Raw genomic sequence first — 16,813 nt, forward strand, 5'->3', positions numbered from 1 at the left:
AGGCCTTCAGTTATATCCTTTGAATGAGTCCTCCCTCAGATGATCGCCCAGATCCCGTACCTGGCATAATTCCTTGCACTCAATGGGGAACCAGTAAAATTGGTTGATTTCATTAACACTCAGATTCAGGTTATTGAAGAATGCATTTTACTGAATGGCTTGTGTGAGCTTTTTGTATTTTTCAGAATGAGAATGGAACCCCTTGAGGCCTTGGGGATGCATGTTGGTTACCTATCACCTTGGGAAATTTGCCCAGCCTGTTTGCAAGGGAATCATTCAATTGTGCTTTCATTTAAAATATGAGACAAAATGTGTTTCTTTTGAAAAATGAAAGACATAAAAGGAAAAATCTATTTCTCTTTCAAGCTGTGGAACTTTCATAGCTGAATATCTTAGCTACATTACATTATCTTATCCTTCAATGAAAAATACCCATATTCTGTTCTCATATTTTACTCTCTGATCCATTACAGACTTATATTAGAAACATGGATTTCTTTTCTTGTAGCCCTAATCATCTTTCATTTTTATATTTTGAACAGTGTTATTTACTTGTCTACTACACCGGCTGGCGGAATGTCAAGTCTTTTTTGACTCTTGGTTTAATCTGTCTATGCAATATGTATCTCTATGAACTGCGCAACCTCTGGCAGCTTTTCTTCCATGTGACCGTGGGAGCCTTTGTGACACTGCAGATCTGGCTGAGGCAAGCCCAGGGCAAGGCTCCTGATTATGATGTCTGACACCACCTATCAGAAGTATTGCTTTGGCTTCAGGGAGAAAGGAGAGGACATTTCTTAACTGCCACTGTGATGAAGAAATTAGTCACCACAAATGGGAAGCTTTGCTTTCTTTTTCTCCTACTTTTTTTTTTTTTTTTTGAAAATCAGCATGGCATGCTTGTGAGCATGCAAGACCTGCCAGGAAAACTCTCAGAAGATTGGGAGTGATGTTACCATGAAGAGGAGACTTGTCTCCTCAGGGCTGTAACAGTGGAAAAAGCAGTCAGATGCCACTGGAAGACCTGGGCTATAGTCCTGATCCTCGCCAGAGAGTTCCGTCAAAACATAGGCATGGGACTTGCTCTGAGGACCAAATGGAAACTCCACAACCTAAGCTTGCCTTTGTGAGGCACAAGTATAGACCAAATAAAAAGATGCTGCATAAATGGGAAATGTATGTTTTAAAACAAATGACTGTGCTCAATACCAGATTATTTGCACATTTATAGTACCAAGAGTTTATGAAGTCCAGGATGGTGTGGAATTGGTTCTTTTCTATTTTTGCCCGAGTCCTAACTCTGAAAATCACCTGATGTAGGAGAAGGCTGTGGTGAGCTCATCTCTGGAACATTACAAGTATTGAAAATACAGTGACGTATGTTTCCTTTCTAAACCATGTTTGTCATTTCTTTTGAAATCATTTCTTAAAAATATGATTCATTAGATTAATACAATATTTATCTCTTAAATTTTAAAATAGTTTAAAAATCAATGAATCATACCCCACATGAAAACCAGTATCAGTTTGCCATGTATAGAAGGTAACCACAAGATAAATAAAATTAACACAAAAAGTTATTCAGTTCTAGGTAGAACTAATGCCTGCCAAGTTTCTGAATCTTAAAGGCCTTTTTTTTTTTTTTTGTGGGAGAGAGAGAGAGAAAGATTACCCAGCAGCAGAATGAGGTTATCTTTGTGGAATAATCAGAGGATAAAAGAAAATTGTATAGGGAAGACATGCTCACTATGATTAAGCATTATTTAATTCTGCTTTGTGCGCCACCAGTGGTACGGTCCTGCACTATGGAAATATTGGATGGTACTAATCAGAATCGGAATCAGCATCAGTACTTTCCTAGCAACTCTTGCTATTTTATTGTTTTGGGGTGAGGGTGAACATCTAGTATCTGGGAGAATTTAAGTTACTTTCTGATATCATTAGAAAGATTTTCAAGCCATTGTGAATTAATATAGGAAGCCCATATTGATTCCATTAGCAAAATCTACAACTGTTTTATTAGTCAACTTCATGAGTGATTAATTTTCCTTTGTTTTTAAAGAAAAGTTCTCAAACAAGGAATTCATAGGATACTGAAATTTCGTATCATTCCCCAAAGCAGTGGACCCCAGTACATGTAATTTGTGTTACTGGGCATATTTATTAGGTAGAAGAAATAGTCCAGAGGGTAAAGTCATTGGATGCTTTGTTTGCCTGAACCAGTGTATGTGGATTTGACTAGAACTGTGAGATCTTAATTAGAACCTTTGCCCGCCCCCTCCTTTAAGGAGAATGAGATAAAGGATGATAATAAACTTATTGTGTCAGGGATTTATTTAAAACAAGAAACTCCAATTCACTCCAGTTTGCTGCCTCTTAACAAGACTGCACAGAAATTATGTATATTCTGAGAGAGATGCCCCAAGGCATCATACGATCCTAAATCATCAAAACAACATTGAATTATGTTTGGCATGTTATACTTACTGAGCCAAGAAAGTAAAGTGGTTCAATTTAGAAAGGATTTCCAAACTAATGTTTGAAATAAAGAGTTTTCTTGTAAATGGTCAATTAAACAGGAAGTTGGAACGTCCTGGTTAATTGTGATTCTGCTGTGTGTTGATATTTTGTAGCTCTCTTTGGTTCAGGAGCTACCTCCTTTCTATAGAATTGATAAGTTATATACGTTTGGTATTTGGATCTTTCAGCAAGGACACTTGAAAACTCCACACCAGCTCTTTTTAAAGGCTAAATTTGTTTTTGTTTTTCACTAATATTTTGGATAAGAGGATGTTTATATCTTAATGTAAAAAAAAATTGAAACAGGTATAAATAATGTTTTATGTCTATAAATGCTTTCTTTCATTATTTGGTGCCTGCATCTCGAGTGGTTACAGAGCTTTTCTGCCCACGTCATGTTGCTGCCAAAGAAACTATGAGTTTGGAAGGAAATATTTTGGCCATGGGTTTTAAAGAAGTTCTTAGGCTCATGAGAAAGAATCTCTTTAGCCTGTAAGGTGTGTGAGATCATTATCTTACATTTATATTGCACTTTGACTTCTAAAAGCAAGTCTGAGTACAGAGTAGTTTTGTAGTGCAGGGGAAGTAGTAGCTACCCTCACTTGATCAGGAGGAGACCAAGGTGAGCAGATCCTCCTGACTTACCCATATCACATAGCTTAAGCACACAACTCTAATCTCCTAGTGTGGGCTTTTTCCACTAGTGTGAGACTATTGAAAGTTGCCAGGATTATATTTAAGGAATATATTGGAATTAAAGGCTTTTTGGGGGGAGGGAAGGGGGTACCAGGGATTGAATTCATGAGCACTCGGCCACTGAGCCACATTCCCAGCCCTATTTTGTGTTTTATTTAGAGACAGGGTCTCACTGAGTTGCTTAGTGCCTCACTTTTGCTGGGGCTGGCTTTGAACTTGCAATCCTCCTGCCTTAGCCTCCCAAGCTGCTGGGATTACAGGTGTACACCACCACATCTGGCAGTTGAAGCCTTTTGAAATCAGTGCATTCAGTCCTGCTGCTGATGTGTTTTATTTTAATTTTGGTGATTCTGAAATACTGCTTTTTTTTTTAAGAGAGAGAGAATTTTTTTAATATTTATTTATTTTTTAGTTGTCGGCGGACACAACATCTTTGTTTGTATGTGGTGCTGAGGATTGAACCCGGGCCGCACGCATGCCAGGCGAGTGTGCTACCACTTGAGCCACATCCCCAGCCCCCTGAAATACTGCTTTTTGATTGTGCCATGAGAGCAAAGATACCCTTTTTTGTATACTAAAGTGATTGCAATATTTGCCTGCTTTTTTGGTTTGGATTTAAAATGTGTTTTTTCTGTGTGGCCTATTCTCAAAATAATTTGAACACAACATACCAAGAAAAGACATAAAAAACTATGTTAATAAAATATGAACTGATGGGACTGGGATTGTAGCTCAGCGGTAGAGTGCTTGCCTAGCACATGCAGGGCCCTGGGTTCTATCCTTAGTACCACATAAAAATAAATGAATGGAATAAAGGTATTGTGTCCAACTAAAAAATTAATATTTAAAAATAGAATAAAATAAAATATGAACTGAAAGGGGAGAAAAACAAGATCAATGAAAATGGAAACAAGGGTAAAAATGTTGCTGTTACAGTGTATAAAATGTGACAGTGGAGCTTCCTGAAAGTTCAGGCTAGAAGAAGGCAGATAAGTTATGTCTTGATCTATCAGTAATTCCAAATCACATCAGCTCCTTAGGTGGGACTCTGTCCTGATGAACTCTGGTAAACGTGTTCTCGCTTGGGGGTCCTAAGAAGTGCTAAAATGAACAAAATTCTTCATTATTTGCTGGTTGCTTGTTATGATTGTGCCTTGGATCCTCAGCTTGTACCTGTCTTCGAAAGCTTCCATTTCATGGTGTGTGTGTGTGTGTGTTTAAAATAGGATTTTGTTCCCATAAGTAAAAATTCTTGCCCTACACTAGAAACAAATATCTGTTAAAGCTTGGAAATTCATTTGAGACAAATGCCTTGAATCATGGAGAAAGTTTACCCAGCTTTGTAATTTAATAATTTATGTCAAGTGAATGTGCTATTCTTGGATTAACACATTTATTTTGCAATAAATGTGGGTTTTCACAGTGGAATCCAGTCTGGAAAAGTGCATGGGTCCATTTCTGATAGGCCATGTCTGGAATCCCATTAGGCTGCTGCTTTGTCAACAGGGACCAGAGCTTTGTCGTGTGAGACTTAACCACCGTGTTACAGGGGAGCCAACTTTGTTGTGCACCTGAGTTTGGCTGTCCTCCAAACATGAAGTTGCTTGGCATTTCAGAAGATTTACTAAGTAACCCAAGGATGCACTTGAGCTGCTGGGTTTCCAGGCAAGCACAACCAGTGTTTTTGGGTTTCCTATTCTTGTTCCTGTTTTGACAGACTTTGGGTTCACTACAAGAGTTGGAGCTACTCCACAGGTATAGTAAAAAAACAAATAAATCATTTCAAAAGTATCCACCACTTTGAACAAATTGAACACGTAGCCTCACCACAAATATAAGTCACTCTTTAGGGCTTCATTCTTTGTCTCTGGGCAAGACTTCCTTAGTAGTTTTTCTGCATTATCTCTAAGGAAAGGGAGTCTTTCCACCTAGAAATGCCATGGTAAAGGAAGATCTGATCTTTTGTTTAAATTTAAAATATTTTAAAGTTTGTAAAAGTTTTAAATTCTTTTAATAAATATCCCTTGCTAAAAATGAGTAGGAGAAACCCCTGCAGCTCCAAGGGTTGTGGCTGGCTCTGCAACTAGGGCCAAAGCAGCCGAGTTTAGCTGGCACTTGTAGTCCTCACTGGGATGGAGCTGCCGAATCATCCTCACTGGCTGGTGGATTACAGCCTCCTGGTTAAAACTGGCTTTTTCGAAGAGAAGCGGTACCTACCACTGCCACTCTTATAGCAGCTTGAGTGGCCAGCTTTCTAGGTTACTTTATTTAGCAGATGAAATCACAGGAAACATCCAAACACTGTGTGGTTGGAAGCCATGTGGTTTGCATCCTCCTGCTTGTTAACAGTGAGTGGTGTTGACAACGTGGGCACACAGGTGTCCTGTGTGTTGGCAGTGCTTGTGTGTAATCAATCATCTCAGTACAACTGGGGACCGGCTTTCTCAGAGTTCTTGAATCAGCAACCTAGCATCACTAATCCTTCCCCATGTTTCCTTGGCAACAAACATTATTTTCAGCCCAACATTACCCACGGTTCACTTTTGCCCTTTTCTCCTGCATCCCACAGCACAGCGATAGAGTATATTTGAGTTTCATCTGACAATAGGACCCAGACATTCCATTTCCCATTTGGCCCTGGCATCCTGTTTCCTGCCCTGCCTTGGTGCCAGTGCTTTGCTTTGAGGCTGGGTTGTAAAGACCTGCCTAAAGGTGACCATATCAGCTTTTGTATTCTGGGTCTCTCCAGTGTCTAGGACTAATGATGAGAAAGCTCGTTGGTGCCTTTTGTGGGCCATTGCTAGATTCTATATGGTTGATCTTCATGGCAGCTCAGGGTGGAAGGGAGCACTACATCGTTTTCACTGGAGGAAACTAAGACTTGGGTCAGGAACTTGTCCTTTGTATGGTAGCACACTAATCTATAGTGGGTATGGCTGTCAAATCTGGGCTTCTGATTTATTGATTTAAAAGTTGGTACTCATCTTTCTATACCACAGTGCATCTCAGAAAGAAAATTCTTAGTGTGTATGTGTAACTGACAGCAGCTGGGCCCTTGCTGGTAAAGCAGCAGTGAGAACAAATGAAGCAGACATGGGGAGAATGGCAGTGTACTCTATGTAACAGGCTTCGTGAGTGTGGGCATATCGTCTCATAGAAGGCATCCGTGAAGGCTCTTTTACAAAATGAGCCACCTAAATCCAAAGAAGTTGAGCAACCTCACGTCAGTCACAATCTAACCCATGTAGTAGCACCAGATTTCATCTCAGAACTCGTACACTTAGCTACCCTGTAACTAAGCTATGGAACATGGCAATCTGTTGAAATGTATCTCCAGTATTGGGGATTAAACCAGGGTTGCTTTACCACTGAGCTACATAGCCAGCCCTTTTTTGTTGTTGTTATTGAGGATTGAACTCAGGGGCACTCAACCACTGAGCCACACCCCCAGCCCTACTTTGTATTTTATTAAGAGAGAGGGTCTAGGGCTGGGGTTGTGGCTAAGTGGTAGAGCACTCACCTAGCAAGTGCAGGGCTGTGGGTTCGATCCTCAGCACCACATAAAAATAAATAAAGATATTATGTCCAATTACAACTAATATTATATATATATTTTAAGAGAGGGCCTCACTGAGTTGCTTAACACCTCACTTTTGCTGAGGCTAGCTTTGAATTTGTGATCCTCCAGCCTCAGACTCCTAATCCACTGAGATTACAGGCATGTGTCACTGCACTTGTTGTCCAGCCCTTTTTGTTTTCTATTTTGAGACAGGGTCTTGCTAAGTTATTGAGGCTGGTCTCAAACTTGCAAGCCTCTTCCTTCAGCAGCATCCCAAGTCACTGGGATTACAGGTGTGCACCACTACACCCAGCTTACATGAATTTTTTTTTTTTAAATAAAAGAGATCAGGTCAGTGCCATCTCTGTAGTATAGATGACCTAGGCGAATAAAATAGTTTGCTAAAATTTATACATCTATAAAATTTATACAGAACAGATGGCTATAGGAGGTATGGGAAATCCTAGTGGTCTTTAGATATTAAAGCAAGAAAGTATATGTTGTAACATTTGCAGTGAAACTTTTTTTTTTTTTTTTTGGTACTGGGGATTTAACTCAGAGGTATTTAACCACTGAGCCACATCCCCAGCCCTTTTGGTATTTAGAAACAGGGTCTCACTGAGTTGCTTAGGGCCTCACTAAGTTTCTGAGGCTGGCTTTGAATTCAGGAACCTCCTGTCTCAGCCTCCCAAGCCTCTGGAATTACAGGCATGCACCATTGTACCCGGCGAAATTAACTCTTGATCCAAGCATCCTTGGTGATTTGTGTATTACAAACTTTTTTCTGGTGGAATACAACATTACATTTGTTCTTTGGCTTGAAGTAATTTCATGGGACCTCTGCTTGAAGTCATTCCTATAGCTGAAAACATTAACCAAAGAATAGGAGGTAACTTTTTACAGTTTAAACTGGTGATTAAAAGTTTGGATCCAGACTCTCTTGCTCTCCTTTCTATGAGCATTGGACCTCAGCAAATCACTTAGCCTTTCTGCCTCAGTTTCTGTCTGTGTAAAGTGGGGTGGTTGTGAGGATCCAGTGAGTCCATCCATGTGAAGCACTGAGAACAGAGCCTGGCACAGCAAGTGTGAGGAAAGCGACTACTGTAAATCCGGGATTCAGGTAGCCTTCTTGCGTCTACTGTTTCTTTAAAGGTATTATAGGTTTTTGTGGATGCCCCCAAATGTGATAAGTCATCTATAAAGCTCTTCAGAAGCCACCACTTAAGTGAAGGTCCACTTTGCTTTGAACATACTAATCCAACTTAGCAGGCACTCTTGGGTGCAGCTGCCTTAGTGCCTTCAGTAAGGGTTCCCCGGACCGTGTGCATTGATGGGAAGGCGAGGGGTAGAAGTGGGCAGCTAGCAGCCTTCAGCCCGCATCTTCAACTGTACAGATGCTGGGGAAGGGAGAGCTAAGGCACCTTTAAAAGACACAAGTGCAACATGAATCTTTTCATCTGAAGGAAAACATCTCCAAAAAACATCCTGCATGAGCAGGGGTAGTGGCGGGCAGCGAGTGGCAGGAGTGTCACTGTGGCTCACTGACAAAGTAGGGGAGTGAGTTCTGCAAAACTGGAGAACTAGTGAGTGAAAACAGAGATGCTGACAAACCTATTCTAGCCAGGTCTAAATTAGAAATTGGCCAATGGAAAAAATGATGATGGACTCCCTAATAAATTCCAGTGTGAATTCTTTAAATTCATGGGCCTAATGGACCAGCAATATGAAAGTGGCCCTGGGGATGAGCAGGCTATGGCCATGTGGAGTGGGGATGGGGGGCCGCAGGAGACTGCTTACTAGAAACATGGTGGCTGAGGTGTGGGGCTGGGAATCCAGTGGGGACAGGAGGCTGTACCCTTGATCCTCACCCTTACATCATCTTTTCCCTTTCCCTTGTCTCTCTGGACCCTCTGCTTGCTCTGTGAATCTCGATTGCTCCCTACCTTTCTCCCCCCAACCCCTGGATTGGAGACCCTGATGACAGAGGCTCCCGGCTATGCTGCTGTCAGGTACTGTGGCAGCTGCTGCTGGGATGGTGTCTGGAGAAGGGCAAAACCAGGGCTGTGCTTCACCTTGGTTTGAAGGTGATTGTCCTACAGATCCCCTTGGCATCATGCTTTTCTCTCACTTGTGTCTGTGCCTTTGCCTCTAAAATCTTAGTCTTAATTAGGCTGTGTTTACATTTGTGCCATACATGTGGTCTGGCACTTGAAGACAGGATAAAGAGTTACACAAATATTTAGAATCCAAGAATGCCAGTGAGGAAGGGCCCTGGAGGCCAGCCATGGTGATGCCCTCATTTGGCTTTGTTCTTGTGTTGTGAAGCAGCGACCCTGCAGATGGGCAGAAAAGACAGGCAAGAGGACAGCAAATATTATATTTTCCTTCCTAAGATAGGAGAAAAAACCCAGAGGGCTTTTGGAAAATCTGGAAGGATAAGAAAACATCCTTTATTAATTGGATCGCACCTACTGTTGACCTTGAGAGTGATGAGTGCCCTATTCCTGCCAAGCCCAGCAGTTCCCAGCCAGATGGGCACACTGGACAGAAGCGCCCTGGGACAAGTGCCAAAGCCACTTGTCACTAAGCGTCTGAGCAGCCTTGGGGGATGCACCAACCCTTCCTTGAACTGCTTCCAGGCCCTGGAGAGGCCGAAGTGAGAAAATGTGTTATACACTGTGCAGTTTATCCAGACAGGGGGATGGTGAGTAAATAATCTCACGTTCATGAACAGCACCAGCGTTCCCACTCTGCTGGTACTTGCCCTAAGGGGTGGTGGCATTGTGCAGAGCAATCATGGCCAGCATGGCCCAGTCTGGCCAGTTCCCTTTGTTTCGAGGGTGAGCTATATACATGATTTGTTCTCTTCAGTGTTGTTTTGGTTTGGACAAAGTCAAAAGCTGTGGGTTTTCTGAGTTGTGTTTTTCTGCCTTTGTCATTCTCTTGGCCAGTGACGGTGAGAATCTGCTCAGTACTACTTCTAAGCTATCCATCCGCATGTCTGCCAGTGCTTCATGCCCTGTGGTGACAGGCTTAGCGTCTCTTTTAGGATCAGGGAAGCTTAGATGCTGCTGATGAGCAGTCTATGAAGGGAGTGTCATGAAAGACACCTGTTGACCATGTGCACACTGCAGCTCTAGGTCTCTGTCAACCCTGTGCCACTTGGGCTGGGACTTGCTTTTGGAAAAGTTCATAAGGATATTTCTAACTTTGGAAGTCCTGAGGTCACATGGCTCCCTGATAACATTCACCTTCTGCCTCCTCAGTGCCCGGGATTCACTCTGCCTTCTCATTCATTCGTTGCTAACTACATACTGCAGTCTAACAGCCAGGTTGACTGATGGATGTCTGGCATTTACTATTAGTAGGCATAGAGGTGTTCAAATTCTTGCCAATATTCATGGCATTTTTCCTAATAAGTTTCATGAGTTTTCTAGGTGTGGAGATGCTTTTGGGGGAAAAAAAGTGAAAACCTTTAAGGAAGAACCATACATTCTCTGGGATCAGCTTAATTGAGCTGAGAACAGGAAGGGTTTATGAAGGTTTCGAGTCACCTCCTTTTGGTGTCCTGGTATGCCCTATGTACATATTCAGTTTCAGGGGCTTCACAGGACAGTGATTACCAGTCACAGTAGGTGGGAGTTTTGTTAGTCTGTTTTGGGTACCAGAAATTTAACTCAGGGACGCTTAACCACTGAGCCACATCCCCAGCCCTGTTTTGTATTTTATTTAGAGACAGGTTCTCAGTGAGTTGCTTAGCATCTGGCTTTTGCTGAGGCTGACTTTGAACTCACTAGCCTCCCGCCTCAGCCTCTTGAGCCTCTTTACGGCTAAAGTTCCCACTTAGGTCAATTGCTCTCTGAAGTTTGAACTTCCTTGTCATCTGGTTTTCTTTTCAAATTGATATGCTCCAGCCTGAAGTTTTCTCAAACTCCTGCCTTTATAAAATGAATCTCTCCCCATGCATATCTGAAGCCCTAATAATATCCATTTTCTTTAGAGCAGGTCTGCTCTGCCTAGGATTGCTACCTCTGTAGCATGTACAGTGTCCATTCACTAATGAGGACAGTGGAGTCCTTGTCACTGGCTTTTTAATTTACACCCACATTAAACTTGATTTGCCCACACCCTTCTGGATTTATATCCTGAACCCAAATATAACCCTGAATTTGACAGAAGTAACAGACAGAGCTGCTGAGGGGGGCCCACTTGGGCTTCAACAGCAGACAGGCCTGTTCTCAAACTCCTCTCTTTATTTCCAGCCACGGGACCTTAAGCAAATAGTGCAACCTTTCTGTGCCTCTATTTCTTCATCAGTGAAATGAGGTGGCCAAGAGAATTCAGTGACATGACATTTATCTGGTGCCCATTGCAGTGTGGCACAGAGAGCCATCATTAGCGCTGTAGGCAAATCAGTTCACCTGTGGCCTGCGGCCCAGGCCTCCCACCTTCTCGGTTCCTTTCAGTGGTCTGTGTTCGCCTCCTGTGTTTTCTCCTTTCCTTCTCTTGGCATATGAACAAATCTGGCTCACCTGTTTTAAAACATCCTTCCCTGGACCCTGGCCCAAGCCACAAATCAGATCAGGACACATTACCAGTGAAAGTGTTTAATAGTTAAATTATTTAAATAGACTTTTCAATTTCCATGGGAAATCATAATTGTATCCGTTTTTGCAAGAGCAGGAATAAAAAGAGTGCACACCCCTTAGAGGGAACAAAGAGCTAGCACTGCACGCTGTCACCAGTCACTGCTGGGATGGGGAGGGCCCCACGAGGCCGAGACCAACAGCGGGAACACGGGATGAACTCAGCACGCACACTTTACTCAGGCCGGAAGCACCACTGGCAGGCCATATGGAGGACAGGGGACTTGAGAATGACGCTGCGGGAGAGAGCAGCCCCGCGTCAGGGGCTGGAGGAGTGATGCAGAACTCAAAGGTGGAGTGGCAGAGGCTTGGGACACACTCAGACTTGGCAGTTTGGGGTCCATATGCTTTGCTTCTCAGAGCTGCACTCAAATTGGGGTGGGGGGGCGTAGGAGGGGAAGGTGCTGCGGTGGACATAAAGGACGGTCTCAATAGCCAGCAAATAGCTGCCGTCCAGTCTCCTTCCAAGTGTCCAGGAAGAATAATTCTGCCCTGAGAAGCAATGAAAAGATCTGGGAACAGGTCCTAAGGATGCTGCTTAAATACAACTCTGTGCTAGTACACCATTTTTCAAATGCCTCCCTCAAAAGTTATAAAAAATAGTTTTTTTTCCCCTTCATGTATTGAACTGCTCCCTTCCCACCCCTCAAATAAAAACTAGTCAAAATGACACTTCTGCTGCTTTTCCTTCAGATTCCAAGACTGGGCTCTACCCATTCCTCTGTCTGGTTTACAGGTAGAGGGCAAGGTTACACCCTTTCCCCAAACCTGAGACCTACACATTGCATTCCCAGGTCACAGGGATGGTGTCCAGGGAGAGCCACCTGCCCCTTGGCCAGCTAAGCAGACTGGCAGGCTAGACTTCCTCCCAGCCCTGGCCCATCCCTAAGCTCCCAGGAGTCCTTAGGTGCTGCCTCTGCAGGCACGAACATCTGACATCCCCAGGAGCAGAAGAACAGGTGGGGGCCATGCTGCCCACACAGACTGAAGCTGTTCCCCTTGTTTCCAACCTCCTGGGATGGGAAAGAAGTGGCTGTTTTCTTCTTATCATTTCCATCTGCTTTTACTCAGTGGAAGTGGGTTGTCTCTTTGCCTTTGTGTTAGAAAAGAGAGAGGGTCAAGTGTGTCTGCTTCTTCCTCCTTGATCTGAATGTAGGGTACCCCAAAAGAACACACACTGCCCCTGGGAAAACCAAAACTGCCGAGTCTGAGGTGAGGAAGGTCCCTGCAGGGCAGCCACATGGCATGAACACACGCACATGTGCACCAGGACACACGCTGACGTAGGTACAGTACAAGTGAGCACAAACGCCCCTGTGCACAGCTGTTTTCTAATATAGAGAATTTACAAAATATAGAATTTGGTATATCTGTTAGATCTCCAAGGCTTTCAATAATACAAAATAAAAAATACAAAAAAGACAACTTGGGGTCCCCCCTCCCCCCCAGTGGCATCCTCTTCTGCTTGTGTCTCCTACACGCATACAACTAGCATAGTCTAAAGAAGGGCACAGAAAACTTGTTTTGTTTTATTTAATAAATATTTTCTTTTTCTCAGAGCCACCACTGCTTGCTTGGCGTCCTCTCGCCTCCCCCTCGTAATGAGTCCTGTTTCCCTCACTGGGCACAGTCTGTGTGCGTGGACGCATGGGCAGAGGATGGCGGCGAAGGCCACGGCTCCTACAAACCCAGCTCTCCTGCCTCAGAGCACCGCCAGGAAGCAGGGGCTGCAGCCTCTGTCTGAAGTTTAAAGGCTCATGTGGAAAACAGACCCCCGGGGGACCCCGAGTACCCCCAGGGCAGCGTCCAGCCCGCCTACCCACCCACCTAGGCTGAGGCCCTCCGCGGGCCTGCCGCTGTGCGCTGGGCTGGGAAAGCTCCAGCAGCGCCCTCCACCCTTCAGCGGCAGCACCTGTCAGAGAACTTGAGGCTGAGCTCAAGTCCGGCGGAGTCTTCTGCAGAGGGAAACATCTTTGGTCAGCTTGGTGCTCGCAGGACGCTGGCACCCAGGGCCTGGGCCGGAGGCCACGCCCACCAGCCAGGGCAGAGGCTGCTTCCAAGTCAAAGTGGGAAATCTCACCAGCGCGACCACGTGGCTGGAGCGCAGGCTCCCCACCTGCCCACGCGGCACACAGAGAAGCCGCTTCCGTTCCTCTGGAGGCCAGGCTGCTGGCACCACTGCTGGCAGCTGCTAACTCAGAGGGGGCCCTCCATTGAGGAAGTAGGTCATCATCTCGCCTTTCCCCTTGACCTTGACCACACCGCGGCACTCCAGCTGGTATGTGTTGGCAGCCAGCACCTGGTACATGTCCGTAGTGACCTGAGGAGGCAAAGCAGGAGAGAGGACAGATCACTGATGACCTTAGCCATGAACTGCAGTGGGGACAGAGCCACCCCTGACTCCCACACTCTGCTGATGCCCCTGCTCTTCCACGGAGGGGATATTGGGGACTGGCAGGGACCTGTCCATGGAAGTAGCCCTTAGAATGAGAATGATGGCCACTGTGGTTCTCGGCACTCTGCCAGATGCTGTGACAGGTGCCTCACATGTGCTGTTCAGTGCTATTCAAAAGTGTGGCCTGTGGCCCCTAACAGCTTAGGTGCAGTCCAGAGAGTCAGAGGCAGAGAGTAATACTTTGGAACCTTCAGAGCAATGGTGACATTGTTGCACCCAACAGCCAGGTGTGTGACCAGTGTCTTTCATGGAAGTATCACTCCATGACAGAGAAGAAAGGTTTTTAAAAACTGGTTTTCACCATAGATGTTTGAGAACAACTGCTTATCTCATTTCATCTTTATATGAAGCAATACTATTATTATCCCCAGCACCAGCAAATCTGTCACTTGCCTGAGATTATACAGTTAATAAATGACAGAGACTGGACTGGGTTCCAGGCTTTGTACATATCTCTGTGTCAGCTTTGGTGACAGAGAACTCACTGGGGCTTCACCAATGACACTGCTGGGCTAGGTGAGGAGGGAAGCAGAGTGACAGGAGCAGGAAGTGGCAGGATGGCCAAGTGCCTCACAGGATGATGCAGGTGCCTTTTCTGCTCCCACCAGCCACCACACAGTTACCCAGCCTGACTGCAAGAGGCTGGGGCAGGGGCATTGCTTGGGGTTTGCTGTCATTAACTGTGGTGTCTTCACAATGAGGCCCCAGTGAAGGTGCAGTGCTGGTTATTGTGGTAGCTGCTGGCAGAGGCCCTCACACCTGTCACCAGGTAGGTTAGAAGCTCTGCAGACAGCTCCCTCAGGGCCCCAGTCCCCACCCAGCCATCCCTTCTCTTCTTGGTGCAGGAGAGGAGGTGAGAGAAGGCCACATGGCCTGGCCTGACAGCATCCAGGTCAGCTGGATCTGGCCAGGACTGTGCTTGGGGTCAGTCTCCTTCTTCTCACACAGACAAGTGAGGGGATACTTAAGTAGTGTCAATGTGGACAAAATGTCTTAAAAATGGCACAATTATCACTTGAGAAAACTGAGGCCAGGAAGCTGACCTCCCACATCCTTGCAAGGAACCATACAAGAGGGCCACATAGGATGAGAACACAGTTCGGGCCATTTTTTCAGATTGAAGTAAATCATGGAAATCCTGAGGGGGAGGAAAAGGAAAGCAGCTGAAGATCGGCAGGCCTGGGGATCACAAGTGCCAGCTCACAAAGGACAGAAAGGAAAAAGTCCCTGGGCCTCTGGCCAGGCCACCGACTGCTACAACTGATGATGGAGCCATCCTAGGGCCCAGCAGCCTTCCCTGGTTCTCCTGAACCAAACCTAAGAGCAAGCCACACGGGCAAGACTCTACTCCCTGCAGGTATCTTGGTGTACTCTCCGTGTGACTGGCTGGGAAGGTCCTGGGCTCCCCATGAACACTCAGCTTGTCATCACAGCCCTGCTTCTGCCTACCCGATTCCTTCTGTGCCCAGCAGAGGGCTCTGCACAACCCGAAGATCTGTCCAAGGTGCTGAGGGCCCAAAACACAATTGTGTTCTCCAAGTTTCCATGACTACAGCACCAACTGCCCCATCACCCTTGGATTTTGATCAGAAATTCTGACCGGGAGCTGTGGGCAGCCTTCCCTGAAGAACTTTTAGCATCAGACAGAGGCCTTCTCGTGGGTAACCTGGACAGTGGATGCTCTCATACTCACCTGGATGCGGTCAGGCACGCCAGTGCTGTCCATGCGGCTGGCCACGTTCACTGTATTTCCCCAGATGTCATACTGAGGCTTGCGAGCTCCAATCACCCCAGCCACCACAGGGCCGATGTTGAGCCCTGCAGGGGACATCAGCCACGTTCGTCAGGTTAAGACTGACACTTGCTTTGCTAGTCCTCGCTGGCGTCTCTCTCTCTCTCTGCACATTGCAGGTTCTCCCTCTGCCTCCTGGCCTGGTGCCAGCTTCCCCCTGCAGTCTCCCACTTCTCTGCTCTATCAAGTGCATGTTCATCCAAGACCCCAGGAACCCAGGCATACTTCAGGGCTCCTGTGTCCTCACCACAAGGTAATGCTCAGTTTCTGCAAGTCCACTGCCAGGAGTGCCCTCTTCAGGTCTCCAGTGACCTCTTGCATAATCCAACTGCCTTTTTTAAAAAATATCTTTATTTTATTTATTTATTTTTATGTGGTGTTGAGGATCGAACCTAGAGCCTTGCACGTGCTAGGCGAGCGCTCTACCGCTGAGCCATAACCCCAGCCCCTCCAATTGCTTTTTCTTAATCTTCCCTTTCTGGGTAGCTTTGAGGTGTTCACCATTGACTCAAACTCAACAGACAGAATGTGCCCCTTCCCTCTTTCTCACTCCTATTTCTGTTTGCTTCTGTTCTCATTCTTAAGACCTGCTTCTAACCCTGCCTGGGTCTCCTCTCTCTCCATGTCCTATCATGGCCACATGAAGCTTTCTGCCTTGCCTTCTGTTACCAGGTTCAACTGTCCACCTCATTGGTCATACAGAGCTCTGGAAGGCTTCTATTCCCAAAGGCCACACCTGCCAACTAAGGTGCCCCTGAGTTCGTATGAATGGATCTACTCCTCAAGGCTCCTTAGCTATCACTTGGTTGATGCTATCACTCAATCTCCAGTTTACAAAAATACACACCAGGAGAAAAATACAAAACTGTAGGTGGATAAGATGCAATGAGAACAGCAACATTACATGAAACCAAGAATAACATTAATACAAAAACAAACACAGGCCACACGTTAGTTAAAGAAGATCCCCAGCTGGCTCTGTCTGGCCTTTCTAGCAGCCAAAGAAAAATGGAAACCTGGCCAAGTCACAAAGCCCTGTGCCCACAAGACACAATAAGCAGCTCCCTCAAGAACAGCACAATTCCTGACACTCAGGCCAGAACAGAGGTCTCCTGAGGACACTCATGATCATAATATTGGTTTTC

The 16,813-nt window shown here is 45.4% G+C and overlaps 2 protein-coding genes across 3 annotated transcripts in view; one reads left to right on the forward strand and one right to left on the reverse strand.

Annotated features, from left to right (window-relative positions):
* The window catches only part of Sec22a (SEC22 homolog A, vesicle trafficking protein), a 79,774-nt gene extending 66,586 nt beyond the window's left edge, over nt 1–13,188 (forward strand). The window contains exon 7 of one of the 2 annotated variants that reach the window (XM_077795354.1): nt 12,980–13,188. In XM_077795354.1, the coding sequence (XP_077651480.1) occupies nt 12,980–13,165 (186 nt within the window). In that variant the 3' untranslated portion in view covers nt 13,166–13,188. Of the gene's footprint in view, nt 1–542; nt 2,784–12,979 lie in introns of those variants that run through there. The other variant, XM_026394186.2, reaches the window with a different exon arrangement.
* Nucleotides 13,189–13,612: 424 nt separating this feature from the next.
* Adcy5 (adenylate cyclase 5) overlaps nt 13,613–16,813 on the reverse strand; it is a 145,178-nt gene continuing 141,977 nt past the window's right edge. The window contains exons 20-21 of the mRNA XM_026394175.2: nt 15,570–15,694; nt 13,613–13,741 (exon numbers count right to left, since the gene is read on the reverse strand). Of these exons, the coding sequence (XP_026249960.1) occupies nt 13,613–13,741; nt 15,570–15,694 (254 nt within the window). The remainder of the gene's footprint in view (nt 13,742–15,569; nt 15,695–16,813) is intronic.

This window comes from Urocitellus parryii, chromosome 2 (genome assembly GCF_045843805.1).
Source record: "Urocitellus parryii isolate mUroPar1 chromosome 2, mUroPar1.hap1, whole genome shotgun sequence".
NCBI classification, from domain to species: Eukaryota; Metazoa; Chordata; class Mammalia; order Rodentia; family Sciuridae; genus Urocitellus; species Urocitellus parryii.